The following is a 27,062-nucleotide window of genomic DNA, read 5'->3' as shown; positions in this document are numbered from 1 at the left end:
TTATTATTATAATGGAAAAAGTTACACTTGTCTGTTTCATGTACATGATTATAACCAATGCCATTACGCATAATCTCTCACTGCTGACCATGCGTATACATCTTGTTTAAAACAAAAAATGTGCAAATCAATCCTGTCATGAAGATATGTGCTTTCATATGCCTGATGGTGCTATTGTGGCACTACAGGCCTGCTTGTTAACCATATTTCACGAAAAAATAAAGAATAAAATTTTTTTTTTAAAAAAATTAAATGCTATAGTCAAAAATCAGGTTTTTGATGTACATGCAAACAATAGCAGTTTATCATAGCTTAACATGTAGGAGGCAGCTTTTCATGAACATCACTTTTCATGCAGAGCTGGATTAAGATCACAAGGGGCAGATTACTCGTCACTCCCTTCACTCTTAGCCAGCAATTTTAGATACTGAGAGGCATGCTTTTCTGGACAGGATGGCTGATTCTGTCCATTCACAGCGGTCATGTAGTAGGAAGAGTTTTGCAGTGGTGAGCAACCAGCTCAAAATTTCCATTAACCATTAGCTACTGGTAAGTGAAAATTTAGCCATTGGGAGTAGAAATTCACTATAGCTTGCAGTTGAGAGTAACTTGTAGAGACAGGTTAGTAGCATAGTCTTCAAATGTTAATTTGAGATAGCATAATGGGTTTTTTCTAAAAATTTGTAAAAGTGCATGTCAAAAATAGACATTTATTGTTAGGCATCATTGTCCAATATTAACAATAAACACATATTAATCATTGCCTAGAGGCATTATTATACATGAATAATAAAAACTAAAATCTCCTAATGAGAAGACATGTCTTTGATAACCCTCTACTGTCAAAATGGACAACCAAACACTGCACCTCCCCCTAGATGTAGCAAATACCTTTAATAATTATTGAGCTGGATGTACTACCACCCTGGTTCCTAAGATAACAAATGACACTCATTTTCAGATAATAAAGACTAGCCCCTGCCAAATCTTCAAAATCTCATATAGAGAAATTTAATTTTAGACCTGGAGCGGGGCCTGACAGCAAAGCTGAGAAGAAGCAAACCTCAACAGCTCCTACCACATGCAAAGAACAAAATGAAATTTCAATGCCCAAATGGCAATAAATCGATGTGAAAAGGCGACCACACGATAGGTGACATTAAACTGATCAAGATGACACCACTCAAGCACCATTTCAAGCGATACTAACCCGACAAAAACATGGGGCCTACAAGCATGGCAGGCGCGGGAGAGACAAACCGAGTACCTGCACCAGGTCCCTCGTCCCCCCACCCCCTCCTCTGGATTGGTGTTGGTCATCCAGGTCTACCCAAGCAGAGAGAGCACTCATCTCCGAATCGCTACAGGGAGCAAATCTGAAAGATGGGATTTAAGATGAAAGAATTAGATAAATTCTACGGTAATTGTTTTCCAGGAGTAATGTAGGAAATATATCTAGTAAAATGATGACAATTGCTTATACGTCAATATTGATAAAACACAATATTCATATGCATGAAAATTTGCAAATAGTACACCATAAATTAGTCTTATTATGTACAAAATGTAAAAAGCCTGGTTAATAACCTTTCAAGACACTTTGATATTATTAGTAGCAGATGGAACCTATGTAGAACTGCTGGACAAAATAGAAAGAAGAGTTAAAGACTTAGAAAGACTTAGTCAAAAATACCAAACACAAAAAATTAATGAGAGATAAAGAAGACTATGATCTAGGAAGACAAAGAAATTGGAGAAATACCATAAACAGAAAAAACAAACAGATACATACACAACATTCATCCACTCACCATCATCAAGCATATTGTTATGCAGACAGAAGAAATCAATACAACTATCATCACTATTCTCCCAAACCCCATTATGCTCACAGATACACTCACAATCCAGCTAATCGTAAGAATCATGGGGCACCATATACACAATTTACATATTCATCTAAGCCTTCATCATTCACACATTACAGACCGTACACACCTCTCACAGACAGGTCCAATCCTAAATTTACAGAACCTTCCTCTCCACCACGATATCAACAGAGAAGTGCCCCCTCGCCCTTCTTTTTTAGAGACTTTTTTTTTAGGAAGGAAAAGAACAAGGATACCCTCAATGGAAAGAGAAGAAAGAGAAAAGATGAACAACCAGAAACCATCACTACTTTTGCCCAAGAGAACCTCACAAGAACAATAAACTAGACAGAGGGAACACCTTCAATCACCATCCCCCAAAAGAAGAATAAGAAGAACAGAAAGAGAAGAACCACAAAGAAACCACAACCACATACAAATGAGAAATTAACTAATGTATTCAATCTATCCAAACGTATCCTTAAAAAAGAGGAATCCTCCCTACTTCAAAAAGAACTCAAATTTGCTCCCAACTCTACCAACTCCAAATTCAATATATACATATATCTTCATAAATTTATCAGGAAATTAACCATTGAAATTTTTTTTTTAGAAAAAGAGAATAATATAGTTGAACTGGACACACATTATGAACACACCAAGCTACATCCTAAGTCCAATTTTTATCCCCACCACACCAAAACAGACCATATAAGAGTCTTTGAGAAAAATGTAGAAAAAGACCTAAGAGAAATAAGTTCCACAAGTAAACCCAAAGATAACCTTACAAAAAAAGGAAAAATTAGCTTTAAAACATTTAATGGAAGACGACCAAATAGTCATAAGGGCAGCGGATAAAGGTGGAGGCCTGGTAATTCTTAATCTAGAAGATTATCAAAGAGAAAATAAGAGAAAATAAAACATATCAAGTCCTTAATAGTAACCCCTCTTAAAAGTTCCAACATGAACTCCAGACATTACTAGAAGAAGGACAAGCAAGAGGCATTCTCAATAAAAAAAGAATATGACTACCTGTATTGTAAATTCCCAAGAATGGCAGTATTCTATCATGTCCCTAAGATACATAAGACTCTTAATAATCCTCCAGGATGCCCAATCATTTCAGGGATTGGTTCTCTAACTTCAAATTTGTCGGAATATGTAGATAAATTTCTGCAAACTATGGTCACTAAACTCCGATCCCATCTAAGAGACACCATACACATCATACAGATCTTATCAGAAATCGAAAGGCAAGAGGGGTACATCCTAGTAACGGCGGATGTTACATCGATATATACGGTGATAGAGCACCTACAAGGGTGCGAGGCAATACAGTATGCACTTGCCACCTTCTCAGAATAAAAAAATGATCAAATAGACTATATAGTTAAATGTGTGGCATTCATTCTTAGCCATAACTTTTTGGGGGCTAACAACCAGCACTACTTACAAGTAGAGGGCACGTCCATGGGAAACAGATCTGCGCCAAGTTATGCCAATCTTTTTATGGGTAAATGGGAGGAAGAATTTATTTGGACCCACAACCCATTTGGTGCAAATCTGGTCCTATGGCGATGTTATATAGATGACTGCATTTTTATCTGGAGAGGAGATGTTCTTTTATTGAATTCTTTTAAGGAATATTTACATTTTAATCCTTACAATCTTAAATTTACTTTTAATCAATCAAAAGAAAAACTAGAATTTTTAGATTTGGAGATTTATATCAAAAACAACACGATAGAAACTAAAACATTCAGAAAATCAGTTGCATACAACAGTTTTATTCCACGTGACAGTTTTCACAAACCTACTTGGCTTAATAATATACCATTTAGCCAATTCCGAAGAATTAAACTCGGAACCTGCAATCTGTATTCAACAAATTGAAGAGATGAAGTCCCAATTTCAAGCCAAAGGGTATTCTGAAGACTTACTTGACACAGCTATCAAAAAAACTACTGAATTATCATGTTCACAAATTCTAGAAACAAAATTCAAAGACTCTACAAGTGATTCAAATATTCCATCATTTATCACCAGATTTAACAATCAATCTAGCCAAGTAAGAAACATCATACAAAAACATTGGAACATCCTCAAAGGTGACCCACAACTAGCTGCAATATTAGGGAATAAACCTTCAATTATTTATTCAAAGGCACCGAATCTAAGCACCTTATTGGCACCAACCACTAAACAGGAAAAACCAGAAGACAGAAACTCCATAGAGTCCAATAATAAGAAAGGATTTGGGAAATGTAAAACATGCATATCATGTAGAAATAATCCAAATCAACCAACACACAGCAATGTATTCAGTTATCCTCAAACCAAAGAAATATTCAAAATCAAAACCCATTTAAATTGTAATACTACAGGAGTCATTTATATGTTAAGCTGTCCTTGCAACAAGATATATATAGGAAGAACCAGGAGAGCGCTTAAAACAAGAGTGAGTGAACACATAAGGAACATTAAAAAAGATCACCTTACACACATCCTTTCAAGACACTTTGATATTAAATATGGAATAAATACAACAGAATTAAACTTCATGGCAATACAAAAAGTAAATATCCCATGGAGAGGAGGAGACCTAGAAAAGGAGTTGAATAAAGCGGAAACTAAGTGGATTTCTAAATTAGACACCTTAGAACCCAAAGGGCTAAATGTGGACTTCGAGCTTAACGCCTTTATAAACCACTAGCCTGTTTTTATAATATTAGCCCTATTTATAATATTAGCCCATTTATTCTTATCTCTTATTTGAGTTCCCACTTATCTTTTTATTCACAATTTAAATATATAATTTTACAGCATTACATTTTTTTTCTTTCTAATACATATTTATTCCATGATTTTATCCTTTTTCAGAGTCTAGAATTTAAATCTCAATCTTACCGGTATTTATTCTCTTTTAAATAATGATTGTTTGGTTTGTTTTTTTACCCACATTTCTGTTTTTCAATGATTTTGTTTTAGCCTGGAATAACTAAATTAAGGTTACATTATGCTTGTTTTTTCCATTCATTCTTTTATTTATTTTTTAACAAGCATAGCAATGTTAGACTGTCACTTTAATTATATAAACAAAACATCCATAAATGCATTCGTATACTGTCTGGCTGCATATATAAAAAAAACACTATATATATGCCTGTTAAAATTCAGCAATTTTTTATTGTCACAATCTTAATTATCTTTGTGAAATTTTATGTATTCATACCATTGAATTTTTTGATGAAATTATATCTCTGCAATCTGTAAAAAGCTCTTAAATTAAAGGAACACTATAGTCACCTAAATTACTTTAGCTAAATAAAGCAGTTTTAGTGTATAGATCATTCCCCTGCAATTTCACTGCTCAATTCACTGTCATTTAGGAGTTAAATCACTTTGTTTCTGTTTATGCAGCCCTAGCCACACCTCCCCTGGCTATGATTGACAGAGCCTGCATGAAAAAAAAAAAACTGGTTTCACTTTCAAACAGATGTAATTTACCTTAAATAATTGTATCTCAATCTCTAAATTGAACTTTAATCACATACAGGAGGCTCTTGCAGGGTCTAGCAAGCTATTAACATAGCAGGGGATAAGAAAATCTTAATTAAACAGAACTTGCAATAAAGAAAGTCTAAATAGGGCTCTCTTTACAGGAAGTGTTTATGGAAGGCTGTGCAAGTCACATGCAGGGAGGTGTGACTAGGGTTCATAAACAAAGGGATTTAACTCCTAAATGGCAGAGGATTAAGCAGTGAGCCTGCAGGGGCATGTTCTATACACCAAAACTGCTTCATTAAGCTAAAGTTGTTCAGGTGACTATAATGTCCTTCTAATGTATTATTATTATTATTTTTATTTTTTGTATTAATGTATTTTTAAACTAATGTATCTCCAAGCTTATATATACTTTGTAAACCAATCATCAAGCCAAAGTGTACAATAAGGGTTTATCACAAATGCCTATTACAAAAGACTATTACAACCATCTTTGGCATCTAAAAGGTTAACAAATAATAAGGACTACATCTGCTATTTAAACTCATTGCCGTATTCAAACGGCATCCTCTGATGAAGTGAGTATACTCACGAAACGTGTAAGGACTTTGAAGCACTTTGATTTCCGGCGCTTACCACAAAGCATTGCCGAGTTGGAAATTGGAACGCATGGAGGGGAAATCGGTGGGACGCAAGCGGTTACAAGCAAAGTCTTACCATCAACCGGCACCACAGCACCCCAGAAATATCACCCAGCGTTTCCATACCCTCTTGGCATAATTTGTGAGTGCAATTTTAACTTATTTTGAAATAAAAAAGTATTCATTTAAACAGAAAACACTATGGGATTTAGTTTTATCTTCCCATAGATTGAAGATAATTTCTAAAACTTGGGGTCTCTCATGTGATCTCAAAGATTAGAACTGATTGCAGAGAAACACAGTGTACAATATTACAATTACATATACCATTTGAAGAAGCAAGATTGTTTTTTGTACTATATTAACATCGCTTGTTTAGCAGATATACCCCAGTTAGTACAGTAACTGGGATAAATGCCACCAGCTAACACTTCAAAAGACTATTTTTGCAATTGTATCTAAATAGACTATACAAAGTTGCAAACAATTGTGAACTTTAAGCAGCTCTATTTTAAATAACACTGACGTATTAACATTCAGAATTCCTAGATTTTACTAGTAACATGACGTAAAGTCATGATTTTATTAAAGACACGGAGGCGAGTATTATGCATAACTCTTTCTTTATTTCCTCAGCAGCAAAGATAGAGGAATATAAATATTGTCAAAATGAAAGAAAAAACTGTATAGGCATAACGGGTAGCCGATCACATGGTAGAGGAAGTAGCTATATAAGTCCTGTGTCTCCCACAATCCCCCTCTTTCTTGCGAAAACCGAAGACCAGGTAAGAAGAACGATGTCCTACTTGATCAACACAGGAGACAGGAACAATACGATAACTTCAAGCTAAAAAAGACGGAGAAATATGGTAATTTCCAGACTCAAAACTGCAGACTTACCAAACATCACTGTGAGGAGTCACAAACAACAAACTTGATTCTGAAATACAAAATATAAATAGTTAGTAAAAAACATAATGAGACGTACAATATCATCCAATCATATAAATAAATATATATAAATAAATAAATACATATAAATAAATACATACCTAATAGAACAGCAAAAACCCTTAGAGTCCCAAGCATCTCGTATCCCAAGACCACACCGGGAGGGTGGGAGGGAATAATACTCGCCTCCGTGTCTTTAATAAAATCATGACTTTACGTCATGTTACTAGTAAAATCTAGGAATTTTATTAAAGACACGGAGGCTCATATTATGCAAGTTCAAAGCTGTGCAACCACTCGAGATGCGATGTGTTCAATAGGTCTGAAATAGAAGTCCCTAAAGGTCGATTCTCTGGACCAATCTGCCGCTCGCATAATATCCTCCAGACGACATCCGACTGAGGAGGCCTTTGAGGCCATCGCGCCTCGTACAGAATGAGGCGTAAAAACAGAGGTGTCTACGCCTGCAGAAGATAGCAACCAACGCACCCAACGTGCTAAAGTAGGCGTCGAAACTGGCCGGTGAGGTGACTTAAAAGATAAGAACAAATCATGTAGACCAGCGGAGCGGAGGGAACGTGTAGTATCCAGATAAACTTTGACGCAATCCACTGGGCAAAGTGCCGGACAACCAGAAAACCTAGGGTATGTAAAGGACTTGGATGCAGATTTCGTCCTCCTGGATATGTCAAAAGTCACGCCTTCCGGGGTGAATGCCACGGCGTCCCAATCCAGGGCCCTGACATCAGAGACCCTCTTGCAAGAGACTAAACAGAGTAACATCACCAGTTTGGATGACAAACGTTTTAAAGTCAATTCTTGGTTAGGGTACCATGATGAGAGGAACTGCAACATCACGTTGACGTCCCAAAAGGCAGAGAAACGAGGCCGAGGGGGACGGGCGAGTCGAATACCCTTGAGAAGTCGACATACAAAAGGATGCCTGCCGATAGGGGAACCATCCAAACCCTTGTGGCCGGCCGAAATAGCCGAGCGGGATAGGTTGATCGTGCGGTAAGCCTTACCCGAATCAAACAGGGACGTGAGGAACTCCAGGATCAAATGTAGAGGGGCAGATACGGGATCCACTGCCCGTTCCATGCACCAACCAGACCACGATCTCCATGAAGTTCGATAAGCTGTTCGTGTGCCTGGGGCCCAGGCGTTATCGAGGAGTAGTAGAGTTGTCTGCGGAACGTCTGAGACAACCCAAGGTCCCCTGAAAGGAACCACGCTATCAGGGGCAGCTGGTGTTGCAACACCAGGTCGTGCGAGTTCCCATCCGGATCCAGAAGGAGGTCCTGGAAGGTTGGGATCAACCGAGGGAAATCTATGGACAACTCCATCAAGCGAGGGAACCATGGCCGAGATCTCCAGAGAGGAGTGACCAGCGCCACACGACAGTCGTGGCGAACCAGTTTCGAGATCGTGCGTGCGATCATGTTGAACGGGGGAAAAGCGTACAGGCGACCCTGTGGCCAGTCTTGGAGGAAGGCATCCGTCGCCACCGCTGCCGGGTCCGGTCTCCAACTGTAGAACTTCGGCAGTTGTGTGTTCAGCCGTGATGCGAACAGATCCATCTGGAATTTTCCCCACAACATTTCCAGGCCCTGGAACACCGAAGCGTGCAAACGCCAATCGCCAGAGTCTCTTAAGTGTCTGGAATTCCAATCCGCTCCCGAATTGTCCAGACCCGGAATGTGTTCCGCTGTCACCGAGACGTTGTTGTATAGGCAGAACTGCCAGAAATCTTTTGCAAGCATCGCTAACATTTTGGACTTCGTACCTCCCAGGTGATTTATGTAACGGACCGCCGACACGTTGTCCATCTTGAGGAGAACGCAGCAATTCGCCCGCCCTGGGGTAAGGCTGCGGATCGCGAACGCCCCTGCCAGGAGCTCTAAGCAGTTGATGTGCAACGACTTCTCCATGTCTGACCATCTGCCTCCTGTGGAAACGTCTCCACAACGAGCACCCCAGCCGTGTAAGCTGGCATCGGACTCGATTACTACGTCCGAAGCCGAAAATGGCCCTCCCGTTCCACGCCTCCATGTGTGCCAACCACCACACCAATTCGTCTCTGGACTCCGCATCCAGGCGTATCCGAGATTCGTAGGAGTGACCTGACCGAAGGTGTGCCCCTTTGAGCCGCTGGAGGGCTCGGTAATGTAGTGGACCTGGGAAGATCGCTTGAATAGAGGCCGCGAGAAGGCCAATTATCCTCGCCAGTTGCCTGACGGACAAGTCTGGGACGCGAAGAGCCCTGCGAATTTCCTTCTGGATGGCTTTCACCTTGGGGCCCGGTAGAAACAGAAACTGTCGGACGGAGTCTACTTTGAAGCCCAGGAATTCTATGGACTGGGCGGGATCCAGGACCGACTTGTCCCAGTTGATCAGAAAACCTAACCTCTGTAACAGGTTGGTAGTCCACTCTAGGTGAAGAAGGAGATCCTCCTTTGATTGGGACAAAATCAGAATGTCGTCCAGGTAGATAATGAGACGAACCCCGCGGGTTCGAAGGAATGCCACTACCGGCTTCAGGAGTTTGGTGAAACACCAGGGAGCCGAGGAGAGACCGAAAGGCAGGCAGGTGAAGCGCCAGCGACGCCCATGCCATGTGAAGTGGAGATAGTCTCTGAACTCCGGAGCAATAGGGACCGTGAAGTAAGCGTCCTTCAGGTCCAGTTTGGCCAGCCAGTCCGACTGGCGTAGAAGGTCTCTGAGGCAGTGTATACCTTCCATCTGGAAGTGTTGGTAACGCAGGAAGGCGTTGAGGGGACGAAGATTTATCACAGGGCGGACTCCGCCCCCTTTCTTGGGTACCAGGAACAGATTGCTCGTAAAGCCCTTGGCGGTGAACGGCAGTTCCTCTATAGCGCCCTTGGACAACATTTCTGTGACCTCTGCGGAGATCATCTCGTCCTGATCTGGTGGAAGAGATAGTTCCCTGGGGGAATAAAACTGGACAGGCATGGAAACAAATTCTAGGCGATACCCCCTTACGCACTGCAGAACCCAAGCGTCCGAGGTGATATTTTCCCACTCTCGGTAAAATAGGGCCAACCTCCCCGCTACTTGAATGGCAGGGGAAGAAAGGGTACTTACCATAAGGACGTCTGCCGGGGTTACCACCGCGGGAGTACCTGGAGCCCCAGGCCCGACCTCTGGCCGGGAAGAAGGGAGGGGTTCTTTGGTCCTGAAATCCCCGGGAGGGAAAAAAGGAACCTCTGGTTGCGCGGAATGCGCCACGGAAACCACGGCCGGGTGGACGGTTCCTGCTACGCCCGGCCCCTCCGAAAACCTTAGGCGCGAACACGCGCTTCATATTCGCCTGCGCCTTGTCAATGGCAGTGAAGGTCTTGACAAAAGACCCCATGTCTTTAACAAAAGAGGTGCCAAACAGCAAACCCTCATCGGTCGGATCAGGCTCCGCCACGGTCATAGTGGCCAGTTTAGGGTCTATCTTCAGGAGGATCGCTTTACGCCTCTCAGTGGACATTGCCGTATTGGCGTTTCCCAGTAGGCATATCGCCCGTTGGACCCAACCTATGGCCACATCCACATCAACAACCGAGTCTCCCGCCCTAGCAGAGTCGAGGAGCTCATAGAGCTTTGATAGGGGTCCCAGCGTATCCAGGATCTTGTCCTGGCAACCCTTTAGGGAGTGGTCAAGGCCCTTCTTAGATTTCCACCCCGATTTATTCAAAAACTGGGCAATCTGCGGATCAATGTCAGGGGTCTTGCATGCAGAGCCCGGGAGGGAGGGTCGTGGGCATTCGGCGCGCAGCTTATTGCGGCCTTCTCTAGAAAGGGGGGTGCGGATGCGTTTAGCCACATATTGGGCAATATGATCCGGGGGGACCCATTCAGCGGACCGGGGGTGGCGCAAATCGTCAGGGTCGAACAGGGGGTTACCCTGTGGGTCAAGGATCGCCTTGGTGTCCCCAGAGGGGCCTAACAACTGGCCCCGGTCCATGGCGGAGGACCCCGAGGGGGTGACGCCCGTAGGGGGCAAATCCTCGCCAGAGTCATTATCATCAAAGGAGTCGTACTCCATAAGGTCGGATTCATCCTCCACACTCCGGTCGGTATCCGACCCATCATCAAGGGCTCTGGCCCGTTTCCATAATCTAGCCTTTTTAGCCCGGCCAGGGGCTCTTTTGCGCGTGGGGTGCGTGCTATCTGTGACCGCCTCCAGCGTGTCAGTCATGGCAGGAAGCACCTGCATAGAGGAGTGGGAGCCGACATTCTTAGACTTAGTCCTTGCCTTACGGGCACCAGGCACAGTCTGGGCAGGGGAAGGGGAACCCACACCTAGGGGGGTAGTAGGGACCAAATTAGGTAAAACCACAGAATGCAGGGACTGTGAGAATGAGGAGGAAACAGCCCCCATGGCTGAGGCAATAGCCTTCTGAATTGAAGAAGCCATAGTGGCCTCCAGCATGGCCTGAAACTCTTGAGAGGCCATATTGCCCTCAGGATTATCGGAGTGAAAGTCCCCAGGGGGGCCTACAGGGCCATCCTCCCTATCCTGCATTTGCAAAACCACAGTGAGTTTAAGTTTAAGAAAAAACTGACAAATTATACTAAGGAGAAAAAAGGGTTGAGTAACCCACAGAAATAACAGGGAGAAACAAAGAAGGACCAGACCGTCAGAGTGCCAGGGGACCCAGAGGACAAAACGAGGCGACCGACCGCACGGCAGCACTGCAAGCAGAACGGAGTCTGCCCAAAATGGCCGCCGCACGTGAGGGAGGCGCTCGCGACCGGGTGCCCGGCGGGGGAAGGGGCGCGTGCACCTGAGCCGCGCGGGCAGCCGGTGAGAAGGGAGAGGAGAGCACTCAGCCGCGGCCGAGGGCAGGAGACGGCCGCTGCAGCGAGGCAGAGCCGGGTCCCGCGCGGGAAAGCGGGAGAATAGGGGAGGGAAGGGAAGGAGGAAAAAACCTCCGGCTAGAAGGGTAGAACCCCCAAGGAGTCCGAGGCACTGACGGTACAGGTCAAGACAGAATAGAGTGCACAATAAGGCAAACAGAATAAATAAATACAAGATGAATACAATTACATGTAAAACACCAAACTGAATAATCAGAGTCAAGAGCAAACAAGTAACACTTATCTGTCTGAGGAAGCAGCAAAGAAAGAGGGGGATTGTGGGAGACACAGGACTTATATAGCTACTTCCTCTACCATGTGATCGGCTACCCGTTATGCCTATACAGTTTTTTCTTTCATTTTGACAATATTTATATTCCTCTATCTTTGCTGCTGAGGAAATAAAGAAAGAGTTATGCATAATATGAGCCTCCGTGTCTTTAATAAAATCCTTTTATCTATTTTATTAACCAGGACTTTTACATTTTGTACATAATAAGACTACTATATGGTGTACTATTTGCAGATTTTCATGCATATGAATATTGCTTTTTATCAATATTGACTTAAAAGCAATTGTCATCATTTTACTAGATATATTTCCTACATAACTCCTGGAAAACAATTAGAGTGTATCTAATTCTTTTATCTTAACTTTGCACTTTGGGGTTATTTGGTGGGAATCCTATCACTTCCAGTCAGAGTAATACCTCTATTCACACTATTAACTCCTTGACTGTGAGTTTTTTTTTATCTCTTCTATAACTGAAAGATGGGAGACACGAGGCCTGATCAAGATGGGCGACGGCTCTACTACATGCAAAGAGAGACTGACATCCAGCGACTGGGCAGAAGCCTTCCAGAAAAAAATTGACAAAATATGCAGGCAATTCTGGGAACGCCTGGAGAAAAGGCGACAGCCACCAGCAAAGTCATGGGTCAGTGCCAGGGTCAGACTACCTGCCACTACCCTTATCAATGAATCCCTGGTGTCAGGGTACATACCAAAACTTTGGAAAACTGCAAAAGTTGTACCTATACATAAAAGTGGTGACAATATTTTGGTATCTATTACCCGCTATCTTTGCTCCCAGTATTGCAAAAATCTGAGAAAAATGCATCCACATGCAACTATGTGAATATTATCAACGGTCAAATTATCTGACCCCTGATCAATTAGGCTTTTGTCCAAATCACTCAACTTCGACTGCCCTCTTAAAAGTTTGCAATGACATCCAAATTGGCATGGAACAAGGAGACTTAACTGGAGCTATTTTCCTTGACTTTGCCAAGGCCTTTGACAAAGTAGACCATGGCATTCTTTTGCAAAAAGTAAAAACTTGGGCATTGGTGATCGTTCGCTAACCCGGTTTCGATCGTATGTTTCAAATCGATTGCAATATGTGGCCATTTCTGATAGCGCTTCCAGTCATGTGTGGTGTTCCCCACATGTGTGGTGTTCCCCACATTCTCGGCCCCCTGCTATTCAGATTATTTATAAATGATCTGCCTAACGTCTGCAAATCCTCAACTGTGCACATGTATGCAGAAGACCCAAGCTACCGCAGCTTGAGGCTGTGCTCCAAAACCAATTCACAGAGGTAGAAAAGTGGATAGCGCATAACAAACTCTTCCTAAACACTGACAAAGCCATTACAATGATCTTTGGAACTGTACCTAAATAACGTAAACTACAAAATCAACAACTGTGTATCAGAACAAATTCAAATAGCACACTGACAGCAATCTTCTCTTTTAAATATCTAGTTACTACATTGCTAGACCCCAATCTATCCTTTGGCCTTCAAATTAAAAAAAATCTCTTCCAAACTTTACCCAAAACTAGGTGCCCTGTACAGAAACAAATCCTGCCTAAGCCTTACAGGAAGGAAACAGATAGTGCATCAAATGCTAATGCTGGTCATTGATTATGGGGATGTAGTGTATGCACCCGCACCGCAAACCCACCTTAATAAACTTAATATGTTCTTTAATTCATTCTGCCACTTTGTACTAGAATGTAATTACTTTACGCACCACTGTGACATGTTAAAAGAGCTAAACTGGCTATCGCTGGAATCCTGACGCACTCTTCATCTAACCAGCCTTGTGCATAAGAGCATTTATGGAAAGCTCCCACCCTACCTGAGTAGAATGCTCTCCCCAGCTCCCCTCCCATAACCTCTGGTCCAGTAATAGCACGATATTTTGCATACAGCAATACAGAAATAAAGTGGCTCGATCCTGTTTAGGTCTTTCAGCCATTTAGTAGATAGCTCCCTAATACCGTGGGAATTAGGGAGCTATCTACTCGCGACATGAATAGGATCGGAGTTTCATTCATTCGAATGAAATTCCAATCCGAACAAAACTCCACTTAAATTCTCCTGCAGCACAGAGTCTATTAAATGAAAGAACTGAAATGAAAAGTTAATGCATTCGGCATTTGCCCTTTCGTTTCATATATAATTCATATGTAGGATTTTAGTTTATGTTATAGCAAACAAATCATATTCGTCCTATAACAAATGCACATGTCTACTGGTCTCTACTTGGTGACTTCAGGTAGGCAGGTTAGCTCAGGATGATATATGTCCCAGTAAAAGACTTTATAAACTTGCAATCAAATGACGTCATGGCTTTATGCAGATAATAACAAAAATAAAAATATAGTGTACACTGCTAAAAAGCATAATATAATTGAACCATTTAAAAAGGGTACTCACAGAGGGAGAGGAAATATTTTGCTCAATCGACAGCACTTGGGTGGCATGCTTCCCACCAAGGAGAAATGTATCCAGCAGAAACGATAAGGGGTAAGTCCAGAAGATGTTTAAAAATAAACAACTGGGGGCGGGGCCTGGCCGCAGAACCGACTGGTCGACATCCTCATGGGCTCCTGCACAGTTAAGCTAATCGACCTGCTTTTCTTAACCCAAACGGAGACTAATCGGGCCGAAAGGGCCAGCAATCGATGGGGAACACTGAGCTGAACAAGCTGATACCCCTCAAAAGACGAAACAAGCTATTTGCGCCAGGCGAGTGTCAGAGGCCTACTCGACAGTTGGGAGTAGGAGAGATGGCCGCTCTCCCCCCGCCACGACTGAGGGCCCCGATGCGGATAGACCCCAGTTCCACCCCCCCCCCCCCTGGACCGGCGGGGGTTATCCCGGTTCACCAGCAAAAGGCAAGCACTCACCCCTGGGATGCAGACCCGAACCAAGCCGGCCGGGCAGCACCACGAGGTCTGACCAAGATGGCCGCTAACCCTCGACAGCAGGACGAGGAGGACTGGGCACAGGCCTTCATGGCAAAATTTGATGCGGTATGCAAACGCTTTTGGGAACGCATTGCAACTAAGAGCTCACACTCCATACCGATACCAGCAACACCGGCAACGGGCCACTCTACACGCACCAACACGCACCCGGGTCACCCAAGCAAAGCGCTGCCACCGCGGGAGTGGGCACAAACTAAGGAAACCCGGCGGAAGAAACGCAGTTGGGGCATCACTTGCCCAAAACAGCCACACAGAGGCCGAGCAAAAGCGCCTAAGACACCTGTGGCGAAACCAACCTCGCCACTATGAGCTGGAGAAGCCTGGTTGCTCGCCTGCTTCCTTTGGACTATGGACCAGACTTTAAAAAGCTTTATTTTACCTGCAGAAAGGCATATTCGTGCCTTTCAGCCGGGGTGTTCAGTAGATTCCAGCTACCGAACAAACTACCGTATGAGGGACCACCTAGGAGATGGAGTGTGCCGTCAATTAACCGCCCAGAAGCTGCGGTTAACCGCAGCTTAATTGATGAACGCTGGGTGGCCTTTGTTGGTTTGCCGACCACGAGGTAGCGGCCATTTTAATCGTGCGAAAGACCAGCGGTGTTCGGCGAGGATTCTATGGAACTATAAACGGACACTTAATTGCACGAACACCGCTGAGCCGTCTGTCGCCTGGGTCCTATCGTACAAGGTTAACCGAACACTGGAATTCGGTATTTCTATGGGAATTGTAGTAACCCAGATAGCTATACCATGGAGCCTATTTGTGTGATTAAAGACTTTGGCTCCATGGCGATTAAACTGTATTCGTGTAGTCTGGGTGCCAGTCACTTAATAATGTGCACCCAGACCTGAGCTATCTGGGGATATGTAACATGTCTGTGTTGGGTGGAATAAAAGTGACTTTATATATTTTAAAGCATAATACTGTATTTAGATCCCCACATGTGTAATGGAGTCTTGTCTTTGTCCTGGGAGGTAATTGGATTACCTCTACAATTATCTCCAGGGCAGAAGAGAGGAAACCAGGATGCATTGTGGGAATGTTTACTGCTGTGTGTCTGTAATTGGTTTATGTCTGTCCTTTGTTACAGTCTTCCATTTGGTCCCCTAGGGGAGTGTCCACCAGGTGGGAGACCTGCATAAATACTGGGCAGGTAGCCCTGAGTAAAGGAGTTGCTGTTTAACCCTGAAGCTGGAGTGTGTCTCTTTCTTGGGGGGAAGGGGACTGTATGCCGACTGCCAGGAGTGTAAGCTGTCCATATTGCTTTTCCTGTTCGGCTGCTTCCAGGGTTCGTGTGTCTGCTGTTCGAGAGTTGGTGAATTCGTGCAGTTTGGGAGTTCGGGAAGTTGGTGCTTATGGTAGCTGCTGGTCCATCTAAAGGGGATTATCGCCTAAACTGGGTTTTATCCTCTTGTAAGTGAAACGGTCCGTTACAATTGGTGGCAAGCGGCGGGATCGTTCCTACAACCAGAGGGACAGCTACAGACAACACCATTCCTGGATTACAAAGTGAGGGCAACGCCAGTACCCGTACAGCGCCCCTATCTACAAGGAACCAACTGCAGCAGAGCAAGCATGGCACCCAGCTACACGCAGGAGGAGTTTGACAAAGAGCTGAGATCACGACTGATTTTCTTCGGACCCAACCCCCCGGAGAAATGCGTGCGGCTTGTGAGTGGACATGTAGATGAGTACCTGCGGTTCATGGCAGATCCAGCCAAGGGTATCAGTCGCCCTATCCGGCGGCAGAGTGCGTTTCGGGGACTCAAAGGTGTACCCCAGGGAGATGATGGTGTCGTCCATCCTCCCCAGCAGCCGTGTGTGTCCCAGGGAGCCGAAGGTGCAGTCCTTCCTCCCCAGCGGCAGGCTGAGTTACAGGGGGCAGAGGTTGTTGTTCCTGCCCCCCAGCAGCAAAGTGATATGCCAAGAAGGCAGTGTGAAGCGAAGGGAGAGGAGAGCAGCGTCCTCCCTCCCCAGCGGCAGTGTGTGCCCCAGGGAGCTGATGGTGTCGTCCATCCTCCCCAGCAGCCGTGTGTGTCCCAGGGAGCCGAAGGTGCAGTCCTTCCTCCCCAGCGGCAGGCTGAGTTACAGGGGGCAGAGGTTGTTGTTCCTGCCCCCCAGCGGCAAAGTGGGGTGCCGAGAAGGCAGTGTGAAGTGAAGGGAGAGGAGAGCAGCGTCCTCCCTCCCCAGCGGCCGTGTGTGCCCCAGGGAGCTGATGGTGTCGTCCATCCTCCCCAGCAGCCGTGTGTGTCCCAGGGAGCCGAAGGTGCAGTCCTCCCTCCCCAGCGGCAGGCTGAGTTACAGGGGGCAGAGGTTGTTGTTCCTGCCCCCCAGCAGCAAAGTGATATGCCAAGAAGGCAGTGTGAAGCGAAGGGAGAGGAGAGCAGCGTCCTCCCTCCCCAGCGGCAGTGTGTGCCCCAGGGAGCTGATGGTGTCGTCCATCCTCCCCAGCGGCAGTGTCTGTCCCAGGGAGCAGAAGGTGTCGCCCTTCCTCCCCAGCGGCAGTGTGTACCCCAGGGAGCTGATGGTGTCGTCCATCCTCCCCAGCGGCAGTGTGTCCTGCCGGGAGCAGAGACAGTCAGTCTCGCACCCCAGCAGCCGGACAAGAGAATGAAAGGGGAGACAGCTGGTCCCCCTTTCCACCAGCAGAGAGAGTGGCAGGGAGAGGAGCCTGCTACCCCCTCTCCCCAGCGGCAGTTTACCGTCCAGAGAGAGGAGCTTGTTACACCCTCTCTCCAGCGGCAGCCTAACCCACCAAGGGGAGATGTTAAGCCCCACGACTGTGCAGATGGGACCGTAGTCTCTGTACTTACAGCCCAAGGGGTAGGGACGGTCGGTCCTGTCCCCCAGCCACAGAGCGATGTATCCAAAGGGGAGACAGTCGGTCTCCCCCTCCGGCAGCCGAGCTATGCACCTAAAGGGGAGACAGTCAGTCTCCAGCAACCAGGCTCCAACCAGACTACTTCCGTGGTAGTGCTGGCACCAGGACAGAATACCGCTGGTCTCTGCCCCCTCAGCAACCCACCAAGGCAGCCTAACTGTTCCCCACACAGTCATGGTGAGACACCTGGACCTGGACAAGTTTGTAATTTTTTCAGGTGTAGTACCCAGTTAGTGTGGGGGGGCTGTACTAATAGTTGTGTTTTGTGGGTGGGTTGCTGGACTAACCAGGGCACTGACCGGCAGGAGGTCAGGTACCCTGTTAGTCTAGTTGGTAAAGGGGAGAAGTGTGGCGAAACCAACCTCGCCACTATGAGCTGGAGAAGCCTGGTTGCTCGCCTGCTTCCTTTGGACTATGGACCAGACTTTAAAAAGCTTTATTTTACCTGCAGAAAGGCATATTCGTGCCTTTCAGCCGGGGTGTTCAGTAGATTCCAGCTACCGAACAAACTACCGTATGAGGGACCACCTAGGAGATGGAGTGTGCCGTCAATTAACCGCCCAGAAGCTGCGGTTAACCGCAGCTTAATTGATGAACGCTGGGTGGCCTTTGTTGGTTTGCCGACCACGAGGTAGCGGCCATTTTAATCGTGCGAAAGACCAGCGGTGTTCGGCGAGGATTCTATGGAACTATAAACGGACACTTAATTGCACGAACACCGCTGAGCCGTCTGTCGCCTGGGTCCTATCGTACAAGGTTAACCGAACACTGGAATTCGGTATTTCTATGGGAATTGTAGTAACCCAGATAGCTATACCATGGAGCCTATTTGTGTGATTAAAGACTTTGGCTCCATGGCGATTAAACTGTATTCGTGTAGTCTGGGTGCCAGTCACTTAATAATGTGCACCCAGACCTGAGCTATCTGGGGATATGTAACATGTCTGTGTTGGGTGGAATAAAAGTGACTTTATATATTTTAAAGCATAATACTGTATTTAGATCCCCACATGTGTAATGGAGTATTGTCTTTGTCCTGGGAGGTAATTGGATTACCTCTACAATTATCTCCAGGGCAGAAGAGAGGAAACCAGGATGCATTGTGGGAATGTTTACTGCTGTGTGTCTGTAATTGGTTTATGTCTGTCCTTTGTTACAGTCTTCCATTTGGTCCCCTAGGGGAGTGTCCACCAGGTGGGAGACCTGCATAAATACTGGGCAGGTAGCCCTGAGTAAAGGAGTTGCTGTTTAACCCTGAAGCTGGAGTGTGTCTCTTTCTTGGGGGGAAGGGGACTGTATGCCGACTGCCAGGAGTGTAAGCTGTCCATATTGCTTTTCCTGTTCGGCTGCTTCCAGGGTTCGTGTGTCTGCTGTTCGAGAGTTGGTGAATTCGTGCAGTTTGGGAGTTCGGGAAGTTGGTGCTTATGGTAGCTGCTGGTCCATCTAAAGGGGATTATCGCCTAAACTGGGTTTTATCCTCTTGTAAGTGAAACGGTCCGTTACAACACCTGCAAGAGGCCCCAGCAGACAACCTACCACCAAGCAGGGTCCCAACGACCCACGACAACTGAAAATGCACTACCGCCAGACAAAGCACCCGCTGACTTCACCTGCCCGCCGCACAGCCAGCACCGCTGAAATAGACCCAAAGAGGAGAGGCACCCAGCCACCAAACACGCACCTAGCCAGCAACCACCTCTTACTACAGCAAGGACCAAAGAGGCCACAGCAGACCAGCACCTCCCTAGCACCCAGCTCCAGAACCGCATCCCTGGCCTCCAGAACGGGTATCGGCTAGGTACATGGGGACTGTCACATCACCTGGCTTCCAGCCATAGCCGAACTCTGCTAAGTACCTTCACGCTGTTTTAATGTTAGCAACTGAACTAGGGCCTTTTTTATACCTACCATGATCCAACACATTCCACTTCAGCCTTTAGCAATAATCACACCGTCGTTTACGTTGTTAACCCTGTGTTCACTTACTCGTTCGTATGTCTAGATGACTCTCACCGAAAGTAGACTCTGTTGATCTATATATATAAACAGACATAATTGAATAACTTGCAACCTAGCTACTTATATGGAGATGTGTGTGATAGTAATGTATTTCGATCAGAGCTACCAATCACCTACCTTAGCTTAAAATGCATGCACTCTTAAGCTATCAGTTAGTACAGCTAGTAAAGTTCAATCTATTGCCTTATTTTTGCATACTGCCATGTGTTCATATGTAGCACAGTATAACTAACCAATTTCTATGTATACCATCTGACCTAGCAGGAAACGTATACCCTAAGTTTCCTCCAACATATCATTCCTTGTGGTGCGCCTACCTGCCAGTAGATACAATTTGCCTTAACTAGTCCTCACACACTTAAGCTTAGAACACTAGGCAACAGATGTATAATGCATTGCTTAGCTCATGACTTTCACTCTTGGTAATCTAACTGCGACTCAGTATTGTAGTATAGCATTTCAGGAAAGGTCAGGTTGTTTCCCAGTATAAGCATGAGACTCAGCATAACTCATAGTTACCTGATTGTTCGCCTTCAGAATGTTTCTGCAGTTTGACTTACCATGATTTAACTACCAAGCTATGTACCAACGATAACACAATTTACTCTTACAATAGTTAATGCCTGTTTACTAACCTTCAAAAAATGTGCACGTTATACCACCGTCCTAAAAATGTATTTATGCTTTGTAAACTATCTGGCTTGTTACCTGCTTTTGGGGCGCAACAAGCATGTATGTAACACTATGCACAATAAAAATAAAGAATTAAAAAAAAAAAATTAATAAATAAACAACTATTTTATTTGACAAAATAAGTATATATAAAATCAATCCAGTTAGTAAAAAACACTTAACGCATTTCACATCTAAAAAGGCTCTCTCAGAAGTGTTCTAGAGATACATTTTGAGCTGCAGAAAAGATATGCAAGGAACTAATGTTGATATTGATATTTTCCAAGAAATACCTAATAGAAATTCACAATTATTTGCATTTATTTCAAATGCAAGACTGCTCAGGCACAGCATGATATTTAATGCAAATCAATCTAATTATTATTTTATAAATACCATGTGTTTAACTTGTGAGCATGAGTGTGCATGTACACCCAGTGCATTTTAGAAGGTACTGATAATCAATAATAAAGACTGGACTATTGTCCCTTTAAAAATAAAATAAAATCTTACTAATTACTTGTGTGTGAACTGCTGACTTAGAGGTTCCACTCCCAAGAGCATAACAACATGACGTGCCAGGGAAATTATGTCTTTAGTAACAGAACAGTTCATTCTATTAACAACCATTAAGTGCAAACAGGTGGACAGCCAAGGCATATCATTGTATTTTGTTTGTGTTTCAGACTTTTAAAGGAACACTATAGTCACCTAAATTACTTTAGCTAAATAAAGCAGTTTTAGTGAATAGATAGAAAAAAACGGGTCGCAAGAGTATTCTGAGAACGGACAGCAGCTGAAATAGCCTGCCCTTCGGTGGGTCCCCGCTCAGAACTCAAGCTGGTTTTAGCTCATCTTGTGCCATTACAGAGAGAACATATCTGAAGCATATCAGACTGGTCCCACCCATACGGGCAGTCCAGATCCGAAATGCCAGCAAGTTCTCTCTGCACGAGAGACACAGCAACCCCAGACGATCGTTTCAGCCTTGTTAGGCGTCATCAGTGAGGCATAGCTGATATCTCTCTAGGCACCGTGAGCAAGGGGTCCACGTCTGGATTACCCTTTAAATTTATGGAGAGAAATAAACGGGTCGCAAGAGTATTCTGAGAACGGACAGCAGCTGAAATAGGCTGCCCTCCGGTGGGTCCCCGCTCAGAACTCAAGCTGGTTTTAGCTCATCTTGTGCCATTACAGAGAGAACATATCTGAAGCATATCAGACTGCTCCCACCCATACAGGCAGTCCAATTCCGAAATGCCAGCAAGTTCTCTCTGCACGAGAGACACAGCAACCCCAGACGACCGTTTCAGCCTTGTTAGGCGTCATCAGTGAGGCATAGCTGATATCTCTCTAGGCACCGTGAGCAAGGGGTCCATGTCTGGATTACCCTTTAAACTTATGGAGAGAAAAAAACGGGTCGCAAGAGTATTCTGAGAACGGACAGCAGCTGAAATAGCCTGCCCTTCGGTGGGTCCCCGCTCAGAACTCAAGCTGGTTTTAGCTCATCTTGTGCCATTACAGAGAGAACATATCTGAAGCATATCAGAATGGTCCCACCCATACGGGCAGTCCAGATCCGAAATGCCAGCAAGTTCTCTCTGCACGAGAGACACAGCAACCCCAGACGATCGTTTCAGCCTTGTTAGGCGTCATCAGTGAGGCATAGCTGATATCTCTTCCCCTGCAATTTCATTCTCCTGCAATTTCACTGCTCAATCCACTGTCATTTAGGAGTTAAATCACTTTGTTTCTGTTTATGCAGCCCTAGCCACACCTCCCCTGATGATTGACAGAGCCTGCATGAAAAAAAAACCTGGTTTCACTTTCAAACAGATGTAATTTACCTTAAATAATTGTATCTCAATCTCTAAATTGAACTTTAATCACATACAGGAGGCTCTTGCAGGATCTAGCAAGCTATTAACATGGCAGGGGATAAGAAAATCTTAATTAAACAGAACTTGCAATAAAGAAAGCCTAAATAGGGCTCTCTTTACAGGAAGTGTTTATGGAAGGCTGTGCAAGTCACATGCAGGGAGGTGTGACTAGGGTTCATAAACAAAGGGATTTAACTCCTAAATGGCAGAGGATTGAGCAGTGAGGCTGCAGGGGCATGTTCTATACACCAAAACTGCTTCATTAAGCTAAAGTTGTTCAGGTGACTATAGTGTCCCTTTAATGTCCTCTCAGCAGTTCAGAAGTGCAATAGAGGTAACTATATATTAACTTCCAATGTAAAGATCATTATTTTAAATGCTCTTGAATATGTTATTTTGTTGACAAAAGAACTCTGCTGGTCAAAGGTGTATTACTAGTTCAATGACAGTGAAATATTGATTCATATTATCATTTATATTTTATTTTGATACAGATACATTTTATTGATGGGACTTCAAGATCGCAATGAAAAGCTTTTCTACAAAGTCTTGACATCAGACATTGAAAGATTCATGCCAATTGTTTATACTCCGACTGTAGGGTTGGCATGTCAACAATATGGCCTGGCATTTCGACGACCAAGGTATTGTAAAGTAAACAAGATCACATGTTCTGAAAACAGTTAAATAATTCATGAACTGACAACAACAAAAATGCAAAATTGGGCATTATTCTAGCTTTGGTGCTCAAATAATGTACATTTTATTAACCCCTTAAGGACCAAACTTCTGGAATAAAAGGGAATCATGACATGTCACACATGTCATGTGTCCTTAAGGGGTTAAAGACAGGAGGTGAATATTTGCTTTCACATTCTTTACTGACACCGACAGCAGCAAAGAAACAGTTAATACAAATACCTGAAAGAACCAGTGTGCAATAAGATAGGCATACAAAACTCCAACAATGTCCTCCAACTTCCTCCTTAATGATGCCAAATAGCATAGGAACATGCCAATGAAGGTCAAACCTAAAACTTAAAATGTAGCAGAGCAGAAACCACCAAAATCAACCAAGGTCAGAAACAACTTAAACATAGCTAAAAGTAAATGGGATGAAGGAAAATGTTTGCCTTCTGTCTTTAATAAAATGTACATTACTTGAGCACAAAGTCTAGAATAATCTCCTATTTTACAGCAAGACAGAAGACTTCATATTTGCAATTTTAACACTGTAAAATTAAAGCCAATGAAGTATGAGTACAAGGATGAAAATGGAACATTCTGATATTATTAGGATTTATATAGCGCCAACTTATTTTGGCTAATTTATATAGCATTTTACAATATTTTGAAAGGGGGAAATTTTACAATAAATGAGACGTTTGCAAAATGATACAGGAACACTAGGAGCTACACTGGTACACAGGGTTGGTATAGAATGTGCATTGTATACAATTCTGGTTCATTAAGACATCTCATGTCTTAAATAAAATAGGAAAATAGAGCCAAGCTAAGCATGTCTAAACTGTGAACATATGCTGATTATGATGTAGTGGATACCTTTTATGCAGACAGCCCTGGCAATGGTATACTTGATGGACAGAAGCTGCTGAGATACCACATTACACAAAGTGAGAGTACAGGAAATGATAAATATGGCTTCAGGTTAACATCTGGGGGTTCAAATCCTAGGCGCCGCGGTAAGCATTAAACCTTAAGACTATGCTATATTTGGATTAGGCATAGTGTCAGGAGGGTGTTGCAAAGGTTTTGAAATAAAAAGTGAAAGACAACAGGTCTAAATAAAACAAAATAGTACAGGACAGATGGGCCCAATAGCCTGCGAATATTACTTCCAGCTTTTTCATGAAACACCTGTTGGAGTCAAGTTGTAGAAGACCCATCTGCCATCTTAAGAAACGTTGTATCCAGGTAGGCTATGGGAGCTATCCTCTACAGCAAAAGAAGCAGCGTGTGTCAGTCCAGTGGGGAGCGGGATAACCTCCACCGGTCTGAGAGCGGAGTAGCAGTATATGGATTCTTTCCAGCCAGCGAAAGAACTCGAAGAGCAGCTGCCTCTCCTCTACTTTATCTCTTATAGGCTGCAAAGCCTCGTTTTTGGCAATCCAGTTGCAGAGAAACTCAGGTAAGGTGTCCCCCGGAAACACTGATGCCCCCTTTGTATGAATAACTTTCGACTGTAGTCAAATAAACAAGTGGGCTGGGAATATCCCACAATTTTCAGTGCTAGACGCGGGAGATCTCGCAGCGCATGTCTGGTCCACTTGGCAGTTAGGCTTCGACCCCTGAGTTTTCTGTGATGATAACAGATCCTCAAGGAGGTAAACAGAAGCTCAATATTGTGGGTAGAGAGAGTACATGCCAAAAGAAGAATGTTGCCTTGATAAATGATAGACCAAATATTCTGTTGGCGGAGGGATACTATGACTAGTTTTATGAATTTGGTGAAACACCAAGGCACCAAACTGAAGTTGAGAGAGAGAGACACGTGCACTGCCACAGATGATCGTACCAGCAAAATTGATTAAGCCATTTGTCCTCGGGTTGAATCTGGACAGTAAGAAATGTATCCTTTAAATCGATGCGAGAGAACCAATAACATAAGTCTCTGAGGAGATGGATGCCCTCCATTTTGAAATGCTGACACACAACAAACGCTTTGGGAGTAAATAGGTTTTTTCTGTGCCAGGAAAATGTTGCTCAAGAAGCAAAGGGAGCCTTGTGGCAAATCTATCGCACATTTGTCCCGAAGATTTGCTAGTTCTTTCAGAGATAAGTCCAGGGTCGCCCGATCCACCCAAAGGGGTGTGGAAGGAAAATGTTGGACCTGCAACAACACCTGACCCTGTAATTGTCTGCATTATCAATGTATCTCGTATGAGTTTTGATCACTGTTGAAAAAAGTAGATTAGGCTGCCTGCAATAGGACCAAGTGGGAAATAGTAAACAACTCTTACCTGTAAGGGATCTATTCAGGAAGGAAGGCGAACTTCAGCCACGGATGGAACAATGGAGAAACAGTGGTAGATGTTGGTAAAGGTAGGTGTAGGTGATAAGGGACATGGTGCTCAAGAAGGTACTCCTGCTGATGACATGGCACCACTGTCAACCAGCCCAGAGGAAAAATGATTTCCTTCATGAATTTTTTAGAAAAGAATAGTCTTTTTGCATCCGGACCCAATTTTATTGGAGGTTAGATTCATCGGTTTGGTATCAAGATGGTACAAGGCTGCCTTAACACGTTTTGCAGTCATGACAGCATTAGCATTCTCCAATAAGTAAAGAACCTTTTATGCCCATTCACGAAAAGGTTAAGGATCCATGAGAGGTCCGCCCACCAAGACTTAATTTGCAATCATGAGCACCTGAGTCATTGAGCCGGCAACATAAAGGAGTTTATCCTAAGTAGATTTGAGAGCCTGCTCCAAACCTTTGCGTGGATCCTTGCCTGTTTTGGTCATGACTGTCACGAACACCAGGCCAAAATCATGAGTAAAGGTCACTTTATTCAGCACTGTCCATCTGGGGCATTCTGCACTTCTTTATCCATCGGGCAATTGAGCCAGTAATGCACAAATTCAGCGATGTGACCGAGTAGAGTTCATCCATAAGACAGGGATGTTTGAGAAGATCAAATAATCCATTGAAGTTCAGGTAGACATAACAGGGTGGTCAGGGTGGGATTCGCCCACCACTGTTTCCTTCACACAATGGAATTCAGGCTCTTCAGAGTTCACCCTACCATCAGGTGTATCATTGCCAGGGCTGTCTGCATAAAAGGTATCCACTACATCATAATCAGTGAGGACAGAGGAAGTGCCAGCTTCTGACAGAAGCAGTCAGGCTACATTCATTGTAATGCAGAAAGGCTGCTGTCTACTGCACACAGCAAAGAAAAAGAAAGATATCAAGCCAAAGAGGGACAAAACAGCCCATGGGATAGAAAGGCCAACCGAAATGGAGGTGAGGGAATAAGAGAGAAGACGAAAAAAATGAGGGAAAGAAGGGCCACACAATAGTGGAGCTGGGCACACCCATTGAGAGTGAGAGAGGAAGAACATGGGTAGTAAAAAGAAAGCCAAACAGCATTGAAAGCCAGTGACTAATTATATATATGTATATATAAAATAATCCAACAATAAGAGAATACAAAGGGCAATAAGAGGACACTAAGATGGAAACTACTTACCTGGAGGCAGCAGCAAATAAAAAGGAAGGGGGGGGGGGAGGCCTTGTTGGGGCTTTGTGCTCCAATCTTGTTGCTGGAGGTGTCAGTGAAAAAGGTTAAAGCAAATATGAAGCCTCCTGTCTTGCTGTAAAATTTAGTCCAAATAAGTAGAATCGTTCAGCTCCTTAGCTTTCTTTCCCAATTATAACAAGTCCTGTCCTAACTACTGACGAAAAGGATGCATTGTTTACTTTATAACAAAAGGATGCATTGTTAAGTAAAAATCCCTTTTTCTTAAA

General features: G+C 44.1%; 1 protein-coding gene across 1 annotated transcript in view; it reads left to right on the top strand.

Moving 5' to 3' along the window:
- ME1 (malic enzyme 1) overlaps nucleotides 1–27,062 on the top strand; it is a 460,205-nt gene that overhangs the window by 112,589 nt on the left and 320,554 nt on the right. The window contains exon 3 of the mRNA XM_063441145.1: nucleotides 23,066–23,215. Coding sequence (XP_063297215.1) covers nucleotides 23,066–23,215 — 150 coding nt within the window. The remainder of the gene's footprint in view (nucleotides 1–23,065; nucleotides 23,216–27,062) is intronic.

Source organism: Pelobates fuscus, chromosome 2 (genome assembly GCF_036172605.1).
Source record: "Pelobates fuscus isolate aPelFus1 chromosome 2, aPelFus1.pri, whole genome shotgun sequence".
Classification (NCBI taxonomy): domain Eukaryota; kingdom Metazoa; phylum Chordata; class Amphibia; order Anura; family Pelobatidae; genus Pelobates; species Pelobates fuscus.
This window is presented reverse-complemented; position numbering and strand designations above follow the sequence as displayed.